The sequence below is a fragment of the Trichomycterus rosablanca genome, chromosome 7 (assembly GCF_030014385.1).
Source record: "Trichomycterus rosablanca isolate fTriRos1 chromosome 7, fTriRos1.hap1, whole genome shotgun sequence".
Taxonomy (NCBI): Eukaryota; Metazoa; Chordata; class Actinopteri; order Siluriformes; family Trichomycteridae; genus Trichomycterus; species Trichomycterus rosablanca.
Window position 1 is genome coordinate 15,615,567 of NC_085994.1, and position 14,311 is coordinate 15,629,877.

General features: G+C 37.3%; 1 protein-coding gene across 1 annotated transcript; it reads right to left on the reverse strand.

The window, feature by feature from the left end:
* Nucleotides 1-4,416: 4,416 nt before the first annotated feature.
* Nucleotides 4,417-12,311, reverse strand: ddx20 (DEAD (Asp-Glu-Ala-Asp) box polypeptide 20). Its single transcript, XM_062998431.1, has 11 exons — nucleotides 12,116-12,311; nucleotides 10,034-10,128; nucleotides 9,778-9,946; nucleotides 8,843-8,957; nucleotides 8,548-8,690; nucleotides 8,297-8,435; nucleotides 7,754-7,812; nucleotides 7,574-7,656; nucleotides 6,999-7,104; nucleotides 6,673-6,774; nucleotides 4,417-5,870 (listed from the first exon to the last, which is right to left on the reverse strand). Exons 1-11 carry the CDS (start codon nucleotides 12,309-12,311, stop codon nucleotides 4,714-4,716), a joined length of 2,364 nt encoding a protein of 787 aa, XP_062854501.1. The 3' UTR covers nucleotides 4,417-4,713.
* Between the last annotated feature and the right edge of the window lie 2,000 nt (nucleotides 12,312-14,311).

A 14,311-nucleotide genomic window follows, 5' to 3' on the forward strand; every position in this document is an offset into this window, starting at 1 on the left:
AAAATTTTACTAAAAAAGGGAAACTATATTGGGTTAATCAGAGTCACTTTAATTAATGGCAGGTGTTTGTTTGGTTATTAGGATTTTAATGTCATGTTTTACACTTTGGTTACATTCATGACAGGAACGGTAGTTACTCATTACACAAGATTCATCAGTTCACAAGTTTAATGTCAAACACAGTCATGGACAATTTTGTATCTCCAATTCACCTCACTTGCATGTCTTTGGACTGTGGGAGGAAACTGGAGCTCCCGGAGAAAACCCACACAGACACGGAGAGAACATGCAAACTCCACACAGAAAGGACCCGGACCGCCCCACCTGGGGATCGACCTGTCGCTGTGAGGTGACAGTGCTACCCACTGAGCCGCCATGCCGGATGGCAGGTGTCACTGATTACTATTTAACATGAGTTTGAACCAAATTATTTTATTTTTTATTTTTTCCTATCTAAATTATTTCAGTTGGATTGCACAGATTATAGGTCATAATGAAGGTGTTAATAAATCATAAATCTGTAATTATCTTTCCAGTTGGGATGCTTTGTGCAACGCAATAAAAAAAATCTGTGACTTAATTCTCTTGAATTTTTACTGATAAAAGTAAAATTGGTTTTCACTGATTAACTTTATTGTATTGTGTAAATATAAACACAATTACAATTTGATACCTGGCAACACACTCTTTTGTTGTCACAGTTACAGTTGGTACAGTTACAATTTTCCTCAATTCTTGCTTGATACAAGATCTCAGCTGCTCAACAGTCCGGGGTCACCGTCGTCTGATTCTCCTTTTCATGCTGCACCATACATTTTCATTAGGAAGCAGATCTAGACTACAGGTAGGCCAGTCAAGCACACACACATTGTGTCTATGAAGCCATAACTGGCAATTCTCTCATGAAGTTTGTCTGATCCTTTGGTGGATCCTTCTTTTATACTCAACCATGATTCCTTCACCCGTTACCAATTTACCTGCTTATTGTGGATTGCTGTAGTGTATTCTGTAAAGTCTTATACAATTAAGTTGTATAGTAAAATCAAAATGCTATGAAGTTGATCAGTGAAAACATTGGAAATCTTTTTTCTACTTTTAGCAGCTGCATAAAGATTCTAGAGTATCAACAAACTACATATTCTTTTTGTTACTGCATTTTATTTAACAATCCAGGTTTTCTGACAACAGGCCAGAATAGATAAAAGCATATGTTGCTCCCAAATACATATTTACTCCTCAGCATTTATGGTACCTTCATAGATATACAAGTTTGTCATGCCATTTTGAATGCACAATGTCTATTATTTCCAAAACCAAGACTTACACATGTTTCTACTTTACATCAGTCCATCCCAGAGGAGCCTGAGCACGGAAAAATTTTATGTATTTCTTAATACAACTTAATACAGTAGTAGAAGAGAGTTTAAGGGACAAACTGTATTTACTGACAAGGGTTTTTGTAGTATTCACAAGCCCATGTATTCATATTCATTACAAAAGCAAACATTTTTTTGATTATCTAAATATGTTATGGACTAAAGATGGAGAAATCTCTAAATTCCTAAATCTCTAAAGTGAGAAACTTCAACCCAACTAAGCCTTTGCCAATGCTCCTTTTATACTCAATCATGCCCGCATTATTTGTATTTATGTTTCAAGAGCGTTTCATGTCTTCCTAGTTTACCCAGTTCCAACAATCAGGAATCAGCAAATTACCTTTTAAAAAAACACTTGTAAATTACAGATTACAAGTCATTGCTTTCTGTTTGTATTTGCAATTTAGCAAATGTTCCAACTTTTTTAGAATCGGATTGCTATTTCTGACATTGAAGATCAAAGGTTCAGGTTCAGGAAGGAACACAGGCTTCAATAAAATATTGGTATTATTATTAAATATTTATTTAAACATGATAAAAAAAATTCCAAAAACATACTGTGTATGTGTTGCATTTCCCTAAACATGCCTTGTCAGAGCAGCAAGGTGTTGCAGCATTAACTGTGAAGTCGAAACTTGTACAATTCAAGAACATTGTGATTTTTTTGTTATATTAACTCATCACTATGCACAAGTAACTTGACTCTGAATACGGCTTTAAGAATTATAGGTTTAATATAAATGGGAAATACAAGGTAAAGTTGTATTTATCTTATGTTATCTTTAAATTGAGGAAACGTTCAGCCATCTAAATTAGGTTTTCACTACGGTGTCTTAATATTAGTTATATACAATCATCATTTACTGTTTATGTTTAGCTGCATAATAAATGGTTTGTGCTCACCCTTCTACTTACATTACTGCTTTTCTATCTGCAGATTTTTAGATAATGTAGCACAGACTTAGACTGATGTGCTACATATCGACACATATCAGACAAAACGTTAATATCAAGAGGAAAAAGCACAGTCATGGGCTAACTGTTTAGTTCAGGCCTCTACCAAATTATGCATTTTGCCAATGAGAGAAAATCTCACCACCATAATCCCATTTGAACAATGTACAAGACATATGACAGTGCTAAGTAACATAATATAATAAAATGTTTATTATAGGATTTTTGCAGGCAGCTATGTAACAGTTTGTAGGTTCTTTGGTGTATCAGCACTTAATATATTATCTAAATTCACAACTTTAAATATAAGATTTTATACTTATAAATTGACAGAACTTCTGTCATATATTCATTCATGGAGTATGACATTCCAGCTATAGTGGTTGTGTAATGGTTGTGTCAAATGGTTGTGTGGATGTTTTTCTAATCCTCAAGTTAAATTCTGCCACTTAGTTTCAAGTATACAAGACAAAACTATACATGTCAACTCAGTGAACTGTAGCTGTACTTTTAGGACAAATTCTGTTAAGTCTATAAATCAGGGCTGATAAATGATTACAGATTGAGCCAGTGTCTGAGGCCGTCTTGTTTTGTATGTAAACTTTTATCTTGTTCCGTTCATGCTCATAAATGAAGTAATGTACTCATCTGTTTTTCTCCCAGTCACTCGTTTTCCTCCTTTTAACTGTTTGTGTGTGTAGTTCACTGTTTCTGCTTCAGTTCATATGTAATTATCACACTGTCCAACGCTACTTTGCCTTGAGCCAAATGTTAAGTATAATTTATGATCTTGTCTTGTCACAACTGTGAAACTCTTGATAAACAATCTATATCTGTCACTAACCCATAAGCGTGTGTGTGCATATTCATTTGAAAACTGTCTTATCCCTGAATCACTAACATGGGTGGTTCAAAGTGAGTTACAATGTTCTTGACATTTTACTAAGATTTTTGGTCAAAACATCAAAATTACTGATGAATTTTACCACATTTTTCTCCCAAATTAGAATAGCCAATCTGCTGCTGAGGACACCTTTTCGCCTGACACACACTCCCTCTGACGTGTGCGCAGTCCACCAATCCCTTCTTATTCTCCCATACTTCAGTGGAATTGCGGATCATCCTGCTTCACCACCTGGGCGCCCACCACATTTTTCATGAAAAATGTAACTTTGATACACATTACTTTTTAAATGACTATTTATTTATTTAAATATTAAACGGTTAACCCTCTACTGTCTCTGTGCAGAGTAGACAAAGTACAACAGCCCAAACATTGCAATATCCCCACTAAATAATATATACTATTATTTATTAAACTGATTAGCTTTTTACTATGTCTGTACTGTTATGATACACTATTTTGTGGACTGAAATTGGTTTTGAACACCACCTGAAGTAAATGCACTGGCTATAATAAAACAACTGAGGTTGGGCATTTGTAATAAAGTAAAAATACATTACTACAAGCTAAGCATAATGAACACATTAACTTCTCTCTGTAGGATTAAGTACTGTAACGTCTTCAGTCCGGGGGCGGCACGGTGGCTCAGTGGGTAGCACTGTGGCCTCACAGCAAGGTGGTCATGGGTTCGATCCCCAAGTGGGGCGGTCTGGGGTCCTTTCTGTGTGGAGTTTGCATGTTTGCATGTGTCTGTGTGGGTTTCTTCCGGGGTCTCTGGTTTCCTCCCACAGTCCAAAGACATGCAGTCAGGTGAATTGGAGATACTAAATTGTCCATGACTGTGTTTGACATTAAACTTGATTGAACTGATGAACCTTGTGTAACCAGTAACTACCGTTTCTGTCATGAATGTAACCAAAAGTGTTAACATGATGTTAAAATCCCAAATAAACAAACACGGCCCCAGAACCATTAAGCGTAATGCACGGTGGTGGCAAAATTATGTTATGGGGATCTTATTCTTAAGGAGGAACTGCCCATCTTCTGCTAGACAGCTAAAGATGGGCAGGAAGTTCGCCTTTTAGCATGACGACAACCCTAAACACACCTCCAAAAAAAATTAGTGGTTCAAGGATAGGAAGGTGAATGCCATTCAATTTTTTAATTGCTGTACACAGACACTTACAAACTAACAAAACTGGCAAAAATGTTATCAATGAGTTAGACATATGATGAAGAATTTTAAAGTAGAATGGGCCAAATTGCTCAATGTATGATTTTACAAAAACAATGTTATCGCTGCTCAACAAAATGTGTTAATTTTTATTATTCTTTTTATTTTATAGTCTTTATTTTTGTCTCAGTCAAATATTATTAAAAAAATCCTAGTCAAAAGATAAAAGTCCCTGGTTATGAAAAAGGGTTAAATACTAAATACTAAATACTAGGGGCTGAATGTTTTTATTTTAGTTTCTTAAATTAAGGTTTCATCATTTCCATCATGTAAACAGCATTCATGCGATACGCTGCCATAAAGTTATAATGTAAGTGATTGTAATGGGCTGAACCCAGAGAGCTGTAATATTCTTGCCAGGCACGATAACATGCTCTCCAATAGTCCTGTCCATCATCATCATCATCATCATCATCATCCTCCTCCTCCTCCTCAACCTCCTCTTTAGGTCTTTGTGTCCTACAGCTAGTGTGCTCTGCCCTGGCCATTCTCCCAGACCTCTTCCCATCAGGTGCAGACCTTAAATGGTGTTGGTAATGAGAATGTGTCTTGATCTGAGGTTTATCTGGATTTCTTCTGAATTTGGCAGAATGACTAGTTGTAATGACTTTGCGTGATGTTTTGGCGATGTTTAATGGCACTTGGTTTGGCTGTGTGGCACTGGTAACTGAGCTGGAGGCTGATGCATCAGTTTTCTGCTCAGTCTCCATGTCAGACTCACTTTCTGTAGAGGAAGCGCTATCTGTGTATCTAGATGGCGCAGGGTGGGTGGGTGAATCCACTGAGTTCCAAGATGAATGAGCCTTTCTATCAGAGACGTTCTCTTCAGGTTTAGAATATGATTCAGTACTAGCAGCATATGTGTAAAGTTTAAAGTCAGTGTGGTTTATTTGAGTCTCACTGATTATAGTGGTTTCTTCATTGCGTCCTCCATATTGTCTTATAATTTCAACAGATCGGCCAGGCCCAGCTGTCATAAAGTTCTCAAAATCAGCCACAGCATCAGCAAAGGACACAGGCTTCATCACTCGAGGTTTGAAGGAGGGCAGGGGGGGTATTTTGGGCAGCGCCTCCTCCAGTTCCTTTCTGGTTGGAGCTGAACGAGGCTCAACATTTGGAGCATTAGGGGCAGTCACTGCACTTCCAGCCTCAGGCAAAGGAGCAGGATTTTTGCTTTTGTTCCTGTCCTTACTGGACTGTTGAGTCTTAGCAGGACCACTCAGCTTGGTCATCTCTTGAATCTTGTTTGTTGGATGTGGCTCTTTGGACAAATTACGTTCAGATTTGGCCTGTTTTCCTTCCACTTTGAACCCCAAAGAATGAGCAAGGTCAGATTTTGAAGAAGGCTGGACAATCACATTCCAGTCACAAGGCTCTTCCATGAGCCCAGCTGGGATCGGATCTGAGGAACACCCAGAAAGGGACAATAATTAAAGAACAATCATTTGTTAAAAACGTAAGTTAGACTGTAGCTAACATTGCATCAAATTTTGACTGACCACTTGCACCACTGAAATTGATGTACAATAAAATTAATTATTATTATTATTATTATTAATTTAAAAAAAAGTCAACCAGATAGATTGTTTCAGTGAAAAATAACAGTTATGTTTTAACTAATAGGAAACTGGACATTATTTGCATCAGTGTTGAGCATGGTGTGAAAAAAATAAATAAATAAAAATAAGTCAGTTGGTAACTTTAATCCAAAGGTGACCAATTCGGCAGTCAAATCTACTTTCCAAATTGCACCCTAGCACCAAGTGATCAGAAGATAAACCAGTGGTGTTATTTTTGGTATTTTTTTAAATGCTCTGGTTAAAATTATTTTATCTAATATATAGGAAACATAGTTGCTTACAAACATCTCTGGTTGCTTATCAAAACCTACATTACCAGAAATGTGTGATAAGATGTACTTCATAACAATGTGTTATGAATGTTTGATGTATTTTAGCTAATTTCCACATCAGTTGTGCCCTATTAAATACTATTAAAAGATAATACGTTTCGGGCACATTACCCATTTAGATGCACTTAGTTTCATCAGTAAATTGTCATCAGTTTTGCCTTGCTGCACAAAAATAATTAAATTAACACAATGACACACTTTAGTTTATCTTTTTCCACATTCCACAGCATGAAAACAAAAACGAATTTGAATTATGATGTAAAAATCCTACATTCAACCTTTCTCTAGTTACCTGGTAATGGGTTTATGGTCAGGCTGCACTTCTGAGCAATGGCCATCATCTTGTTTTCTTCTTCCCCATGACAGCAGTAGGTAACAGCAACACCCAAAGTGCCTACAACAAAATTACAAGGTTAAAAAAGATCTTACAGGCAACTGTGTTAAAAGGAGTTTCAGTAAATCTAAGAAGGATTCCAGACGTGTGACGTTACTAATCACGCATCAATGGCTAATACAGGAAAACAATTAAACATCAAAACATTTATTGGTTTAGCCTTCAACACTAACACACACACACACACACACACACACACCATATTCCTAGAATCACAGACTAACCAAATCGTCCAGCGCGCCCAATCCTGTGCATGTACGTCTCCCAGTCCTGAGGAACATCCAGATTAATAACCAGATTCACCTTTTCTGCATCAATACCTCGAGAAGTCTAATAAATAAAGAGGAGAGTAAAAGAAAAACGAATACGAAAGTGAGAGTGGTTTAAATATAAAAACAAAGAGAGAGTGGAGTGTACGTCATGTAAATAAGTAACTATTTCCATCAGTAGATCAATTTGGTTACATTGATCCACAAATGTAATATATATTCAATACAGGGGTCAAAAAACAATAAGATCATGTATTGACAGGTCTAGTGTGGAGAAACTCTGGTGGCACGCACAGTGACATGAACGCAATCCCACTGAACAGAGTTGTAATTCTCACAGATACACTTAAAAATCTAACATTTAGTGCGCATTTGTTTGTTAAGTTAAATCTGAATTGGTGATGCTTACTTCAGAACTGTAACTGTAGGAATATAAATAATAAAGTAACATGTATGGTTTCATTCTAAACTAACAGGCAATGATATGTTTAAGCTTGCTTTTATTCACATACGAGTATGACTGAATTTACCAGATCAGTGGAGATAAGAACTCTACACTGGTACTGCTTAAGCTTAGACATCGCCTCCAGTCTCTGCTCCTGACTCAAACCACCTGAACACACAGAGCACAGTTACATTCAGCATCATACAGAAACCTGCTTGCATTGTAACTGAATTACACAGCTAGGTGCTGGTCAGGTGTATCTCACCTGAGATACAGACTGCTGGTAGACCTTTAGAAGAGAGAACATCAGCCAGGTGCTGTGCTCTGCAGAGGAAGAAATCAGTACAGTTAATATTTTACTATACATTACAATCTTTATACATAAAGTAACTCATTAGTGTTTAGTACAGGACCTGTACAATTAATTTAAGACTGGCAGATTTCTACTGGCAGATTGGCAGCCCTACCAAATACCTCCTACATGGATGAGTAAGTGTATGAATCCCTGCAATAGGTTGGTGCCTGTCCAGGCTGCTTTGCCATCCTGCATCCAGTATTTACCGGTAGGCTTTGGACTTAACACAAGCATGCATTTATTTTAGTTGTTTTTATTACATTTTAACTTCTATAACACTAGTGAACTGTGTTAGATTTTTTAGAGACTCCCAGGCAACCCTAAAACATGTAACAGTTTTCTGTAAGCTCACCTGCAGGGGCAATGCATTCAACTAAAGTATTCTAAGTCTAGCAGCACACATTCAAAATCTGAAAATGAATTTAGTGATTTAAAAGTGAGGACTATGCAAACCTGGAGTGCAGATTGGAGAAGACCAGTGCCTGGTTAAATGGAATTTTACTGAAAAGTTCTAGCAGATTCTGCACTTTCTCCTCAAAGATCTTGTGGGGAAGTGGATGAGCTTGCACCAGCTTATAATACTGCTTCAAACCTGCACCAGAATGTAAAAATAAGATTTAAAAAAAAAGTAAAAAAAAACATGCTTGATTACAGTTGACTTCTGTGATTAACAAGAATTAGGTAAATGGGGTCTGAAGCCTCACCAAGAAGTCCAGGATCGGTGGGGTTTAGTCGCACAAATGTCGGCTCCCTCATGTATCTGCATAATTGCTGCGCTAAGGACTCTGGGTAAGTAGCAGAAAGTGCTAACATCTGCTTATTGACTGGCAGAGAGGAGAAAATCCAACTGAAACGTAAAGGAGAGGGTTACCTGAAAGCTTTAAAAGATTTGTCTGCAAAGCAGCCTGTATAATATTGTTGAGGGCAGCTGTATAGCATTAAAAGTACATGTTTAAGTATATATTGAAAATAAGAAATTCTTGGAGCTTTGAGCCTTACTTCATCTGCTCCTGGAAGCTGCCCTCCTCCAGTAGTTTATCTGCTTCATCCAGAACAAACAGTCGAATACTCGCTGTCAGGAGAGCTCCCATCTCTATCAGCTGCTTTATACGACCTAAAACAAAATCACCAATGTGTTTAAAAATGAAAACCTTGGTAACACCAGTGTACACAAACTTGACACACTGTGAATGGTGAACAGTTTATCAACATGGTATGTCTGCACACACACACACCTAATAGAACCTTCAAGTCCTGTAAGTAAGACCTGAATCTGACTTATTTGCCCCATTTTTTTGCTCCCAACATACCAATTTCAAAAAATTACAGTTCACTTGCTGCATAATATGTAATCGCCTCCTAGCAGATGCCACTGTAATGAGATGATGTTATTCACTTCACCCGTCATGCGTTGTGGCTGATCGCCTCTTTTTACCTTTCAAATCAAAGTACAATTTTATCCACCATATTAGTAATCAAAATTTTTAATTAGTAAACCAGTGTTGGAGCTAGTGCTTTTTCAAGAAACCAGCAAATATTTGTATTTAGTTCACGTGTCCTAGGATTTAAGGCAAATCATTGGGAGACATGAAGCAACTACAAATGTCTGCTGGTTCCCTGAAAAAACACTAAGGGTTTTGCCTAGGATTCTCTATAATCTTTTGGAGTTAATCACCATCTGCTCAGATATGGATGAAAACTGTATTCTAAATAAATAACTGTACTTTTATTACAGAGACACTAAGTGCAAGGTATGTGATATGCTTTATTTGCTTTATCTTTGAAGTTACTATAAAGACAAAATGTAAAAGACCACCTGTGTTAACCAGAATTAAAGAGAAGGTTAATAAAGTCCTAAAGAGTAATATACAGCAGCATATTAATAACTCAAGCCGGCAACATTAGAAACAGATGCTTTACATTTTTGCAGTTACCTGGTGATCCAATAGCAATGTGGCATTTTTTCAGATGGAGCTTGTCCTGACTGACAGGTCGTCCTCCAATAAACACATGACACGCCAACCCCTCCATGGCACTGCCTATTGCCATCACTACTGAATGGATCTGTACAGCAATTTCTCTGGTTGGAGCCAAGACTAGCACCTGAAAATAAATAATAGTATAATAAATATAATAAAGATCACTGCACATTAATAAAAATTAAATGCATAAATAAATGTATTAAAATACCTGAGTGGACAGATTATCCAAGACCAGAGAATCCAGTGCAATGGTGGAGAAAACACAGGTTTTTCCTGTGCCAGACTTGGCCTGAACAATAAGATCTTTAAAAAACAATAATAAAAGATGTTAGCCTACAGTTGTATGCAAATGTCTGGACACCCATGGACATTTACTTTTTGTTTTGTTAACTTGACATGAAATAGAGACTGGTAAGATATGCCCCTTCCTAATCATTGAGACCCACAGTCCAGCTGTGTACAGTAAGATATAGGATATAGTCTTGTGTGGCCAGACTTGAAAATGTTGGGTTTTTTAGGCTAAAATAATAGTAATGTTTTATTAGGGTGGGACCAAAAAGTCTAAATTGTATACACCAATATATGCCTCTCAACAGCAGCAAGAGAAGTTAATTAGTGAACTACCAATGGTATGGTTAGAGTTATGTTGCACATAAGCTACAATTCAGGACACAGCCAAATATTGTTAGTCAGTTATGAGAACATGTCTCAAGAAAAACAAATAAAATGTAAAGAAAATATTTTATATGCAGTGAACAGTGTTTAATAGAAGCAGAGGTGATATTGTAGAATAAAACAAAATCTCTGTACAGCAGGTAGAAATGGTGCTGGGTCTCTGCTGATCACAGGTTAATCTATGTAGCTGAAGGAAATAGCAGATTAAATTAAACATATAAAAACTAGTAATTGTATTACAGCTAAGAATTCTGTCATCAATAAGAAGACAATAAGAGGCAATAGTAGTCATGGCCCTGTCCCAACTTTGAGATGTGCTGCTGCCATTAAGTTCTAAGTGAGTTAATTATTTTAATGAAATGGTAAAATGTCTCACATCAACATCTAACATGTGTTCTATGTTCTACTGTGAATAAAATATAGGTCTTTGAGATTTGCAAATGATTGCATTCTGTTTTTATTTACAATTACAGTATTAACATTTTACACAGCGTCCCAACTTTTTGGGAATTGAGGTTGTGCCATTACAATCACAATTAAACTGTAAAAGCTGAAATGTCATTTCGCACTTTTATTATAGAGTGTATCAATCTTACATCAAATGTTAAATTCCATTGAGTGCACAAAGTTGCATGCATGTCTGCACATTCAGGTTGGTCACAACATAACATTTGTGTCTACTTCATTTAAAGTTGTGGGAAAAGTTGCACTTACGCATCATGTGGATTGGTGCCAACCTAACCAACACCCTTCCATTCTACATAGTGCTGCCTAAACTCTGTATACAACATACTAAAGAAGTATATTTTATAGCAGCCTTGCATTAGGATTTATAATAGCTTGATACTTAACAAATGTAAAGGTACTAGATAGCACAAAGCTTTAGAAATTAGTAAGTGATTAGTTGTAATTAGTTTGTTTGTTTATTAGGATTTTAACGTCATGTTGTACACTTTGGTTACATTCATGACAGGAACAGTATTTACTCATTACACAAGGTTCATCAGTTCACAAGATTATATCAAACACAGTCTCGGACAACTTAGTGTCTCCAATTCACCTCACTTGCATGTCTTTGGACTGTGGGAGGAAACCGGAGCACCCGGAGTAAACCCACGCATACACGGGGAGTCAGTGCTACCCACCGAGCCACTGTGCCGCCCTCACATTGTAATTAGAGATGGTGACAGCTTAATTAAAATTGGGTAGCAACATACTGCATATTATGTTCACTCTTTTAATTGTCTTTGTAAATGAAATATATTTTGGGTAGTTTTATTTATCTGAACTGTTAAGTAGTTTTGCTATGTTCTTAATTTGAATGACAAAGGGTTGAACATTAAAGGTCACAAAATGAATTAGTTTTTTATTAGGATTACTCTATAGGTTACAAGAAAGCCTCAACTGTCTCAAACAAATGTCAATATCAGTGTTTGAACTGTACTAACCAAATAGTTGTTTACTGGGTTATAGGTGCATGTTCATATTTTAATTATAATTGTATTATTTATTGTAGCTGTAAATGGATTTGGGATACAGTTCGTGTTTCTTCTCTTCTGTACTGGATAAATAAAGTGATGTAGTTAGTAGTTTAGTAAGTTAGTAGTTTACATACCTAATCCACAGCGGCCGAGAGGAATGGCTTTTAGTTGTATGGGTGAAGGTCTATGAAAGCCTGAAGATGCCAGTCCTTCCAGTACGGGTTTGGAAAGCAGTAGGGAGCTGAACTCCACTCCGCCGGATAAAACAACATCATCAGTCCTCTGTCTGCAGTCTATCTCATGAGCAGCTTTCTTCATGCAAGTAGCCATGCTTCAAACTACCTTGTTGCAATTTCACTTACTCGTTTGAACTTATATACTTGATTTTATAATTCAGCCACCCTCTAGTGAACAGGAGAGGAACTGTAGTTGTAATACATACATCTTTCCAGTAGATGGCGACAGAAGCCAATTAGTAATATAGAGTTTTGAAAATTCAGTTGTCATTAGCCGTTCTCACATCTACATTTTTCAGCATTTCCAAAGCGACTTACACTTGTGACTGTATACAATTTAAGCAATTGAGGGTTAAGGGCCTTGCTCAAGGGCCCAACAGTGGCAACTTGGAAGTGGTGTGGCTTGAACCGGCAACCTTCTGATTACTGGACCAGTACCTGTAGCCTATCACTAGGCTACAACTGCCCCTTGTCTCATTTTTCATTTCTTTTTGTCTGTTTACATAGTAAATTGCGTGATTTTAAATACTTATTCTTCCTTTTCCTGCATGTTCAAAGACCTGACCTACATTTTATGAATTTCCTAATGTTTAAGTCATGCAGTCATCCATGGTTAAACCTGTTAAACCTATTACTGTAAGTAAAACTGTTAGTACCATAACAGTATATCTACATAATTTTTCATGCATTTATCTATTCATTTTCACTAACTGCCATATCCTGGTCAGGAAACATAGGTGAGAAGCAGGAACACAGCCTGGACCAGGGCACTAAATCAGCACAGAACGATGCATAAACTTGCATAAACCTACTTACACTTAAAAATAATTTAGATCAGCCACTTCATCTTTAACATGTTAAGTAATGTGGGAGAAAGCCAGATTAGCAAAATAAAACTCACAAAGAGAACATGCTAAACTCTCAGCCATTCCTTAAAACCAACTGTTACTACTAGTATTGCATGGTAACACAAAAATTCGCCATAATTTGAAAGGTGCATTCAATTAAGGCTCAGTGATAAAGTGTGGGAAGGCACAAGTTAGGAAAAGAATACCTTTTAACAACTTGTGTAAGGCATTAACCAACACCTTGCCAGAAATGGGCCATCCCTCCAAACTGGAAGACCAAGCTAGAAGGTTATTGATCAGGGAAGCTACCAAGAGGTCAACAGCAACTTACAAGTTGAGATTGGTTCTTCTGTGCATGTGATAACAAGTTCACAAGCTTTGCACAAAGCTGACCTGTTTGGCAGGGTGGCAAGATAGAAGTTGTTTCTTTAAAAAGAAAGTGCAAGACTGAAGAATCTAATGTCATGTTGCAAAAGATTTTATGGTCATATGAGACCAAGATTGATTCTGGACTGAACACCAAGAGGTATATACAGCACACCAGCACATTGTTTGGAATGTGTTGCGCTCATTAAGAATGAGTGTACATATAAAAACATTGTGTTCCAACAGTGATCCAATTAACCTCACTAATCCCTAGAATAAGGATTTTATAATTAAAAGTAGATGTCTAGGGCATTTTAAAACCATTGTTAAACTGCCATTAAATTAAGCTGCAATATTGTGTCTCCTTGACAGGGCGGCATGGTGGCTCAGTGGGTAGCACTGTCGCCTCACAGCAAGAAGGTCCTGGGTTCGACCCCCAGGTGAGGCGGTCTGGGTCCTTTCTGTGTGGAGTTTGCATGTTCTCCCCGTATCCTCGTGGGTTTCCTCTGGGTGCTCCGGTTTCCTTCCACAGTCCAAAAACATGCCACCAGGCTAATTGGAAACACTGAATTGTCCTATAGATACCTAGCCGCTAGATGCACAAACCAGTGCATTGTAGTGCCGGTCCCAAGCCCGGATAAAATAGGGAGGGTTGTATCAGGAAGGGCATCCGGCGTAAAAATTGTGCCAAATCAATGCAGATCACGATCCGCCGAGAGCCGACCCCGCAACCAAACGGGACAAAGGCAAAGAAAGAAGAAGAAGAAGATTGTGTCTCCTTGACAAATGGTAAAACAAAATGAATTGGTTTTTTTATTACTCTATAGGTTACAAGACAACGTTGTTAAAACCTCTAAATTTGTTTAATTACGACTTTCCA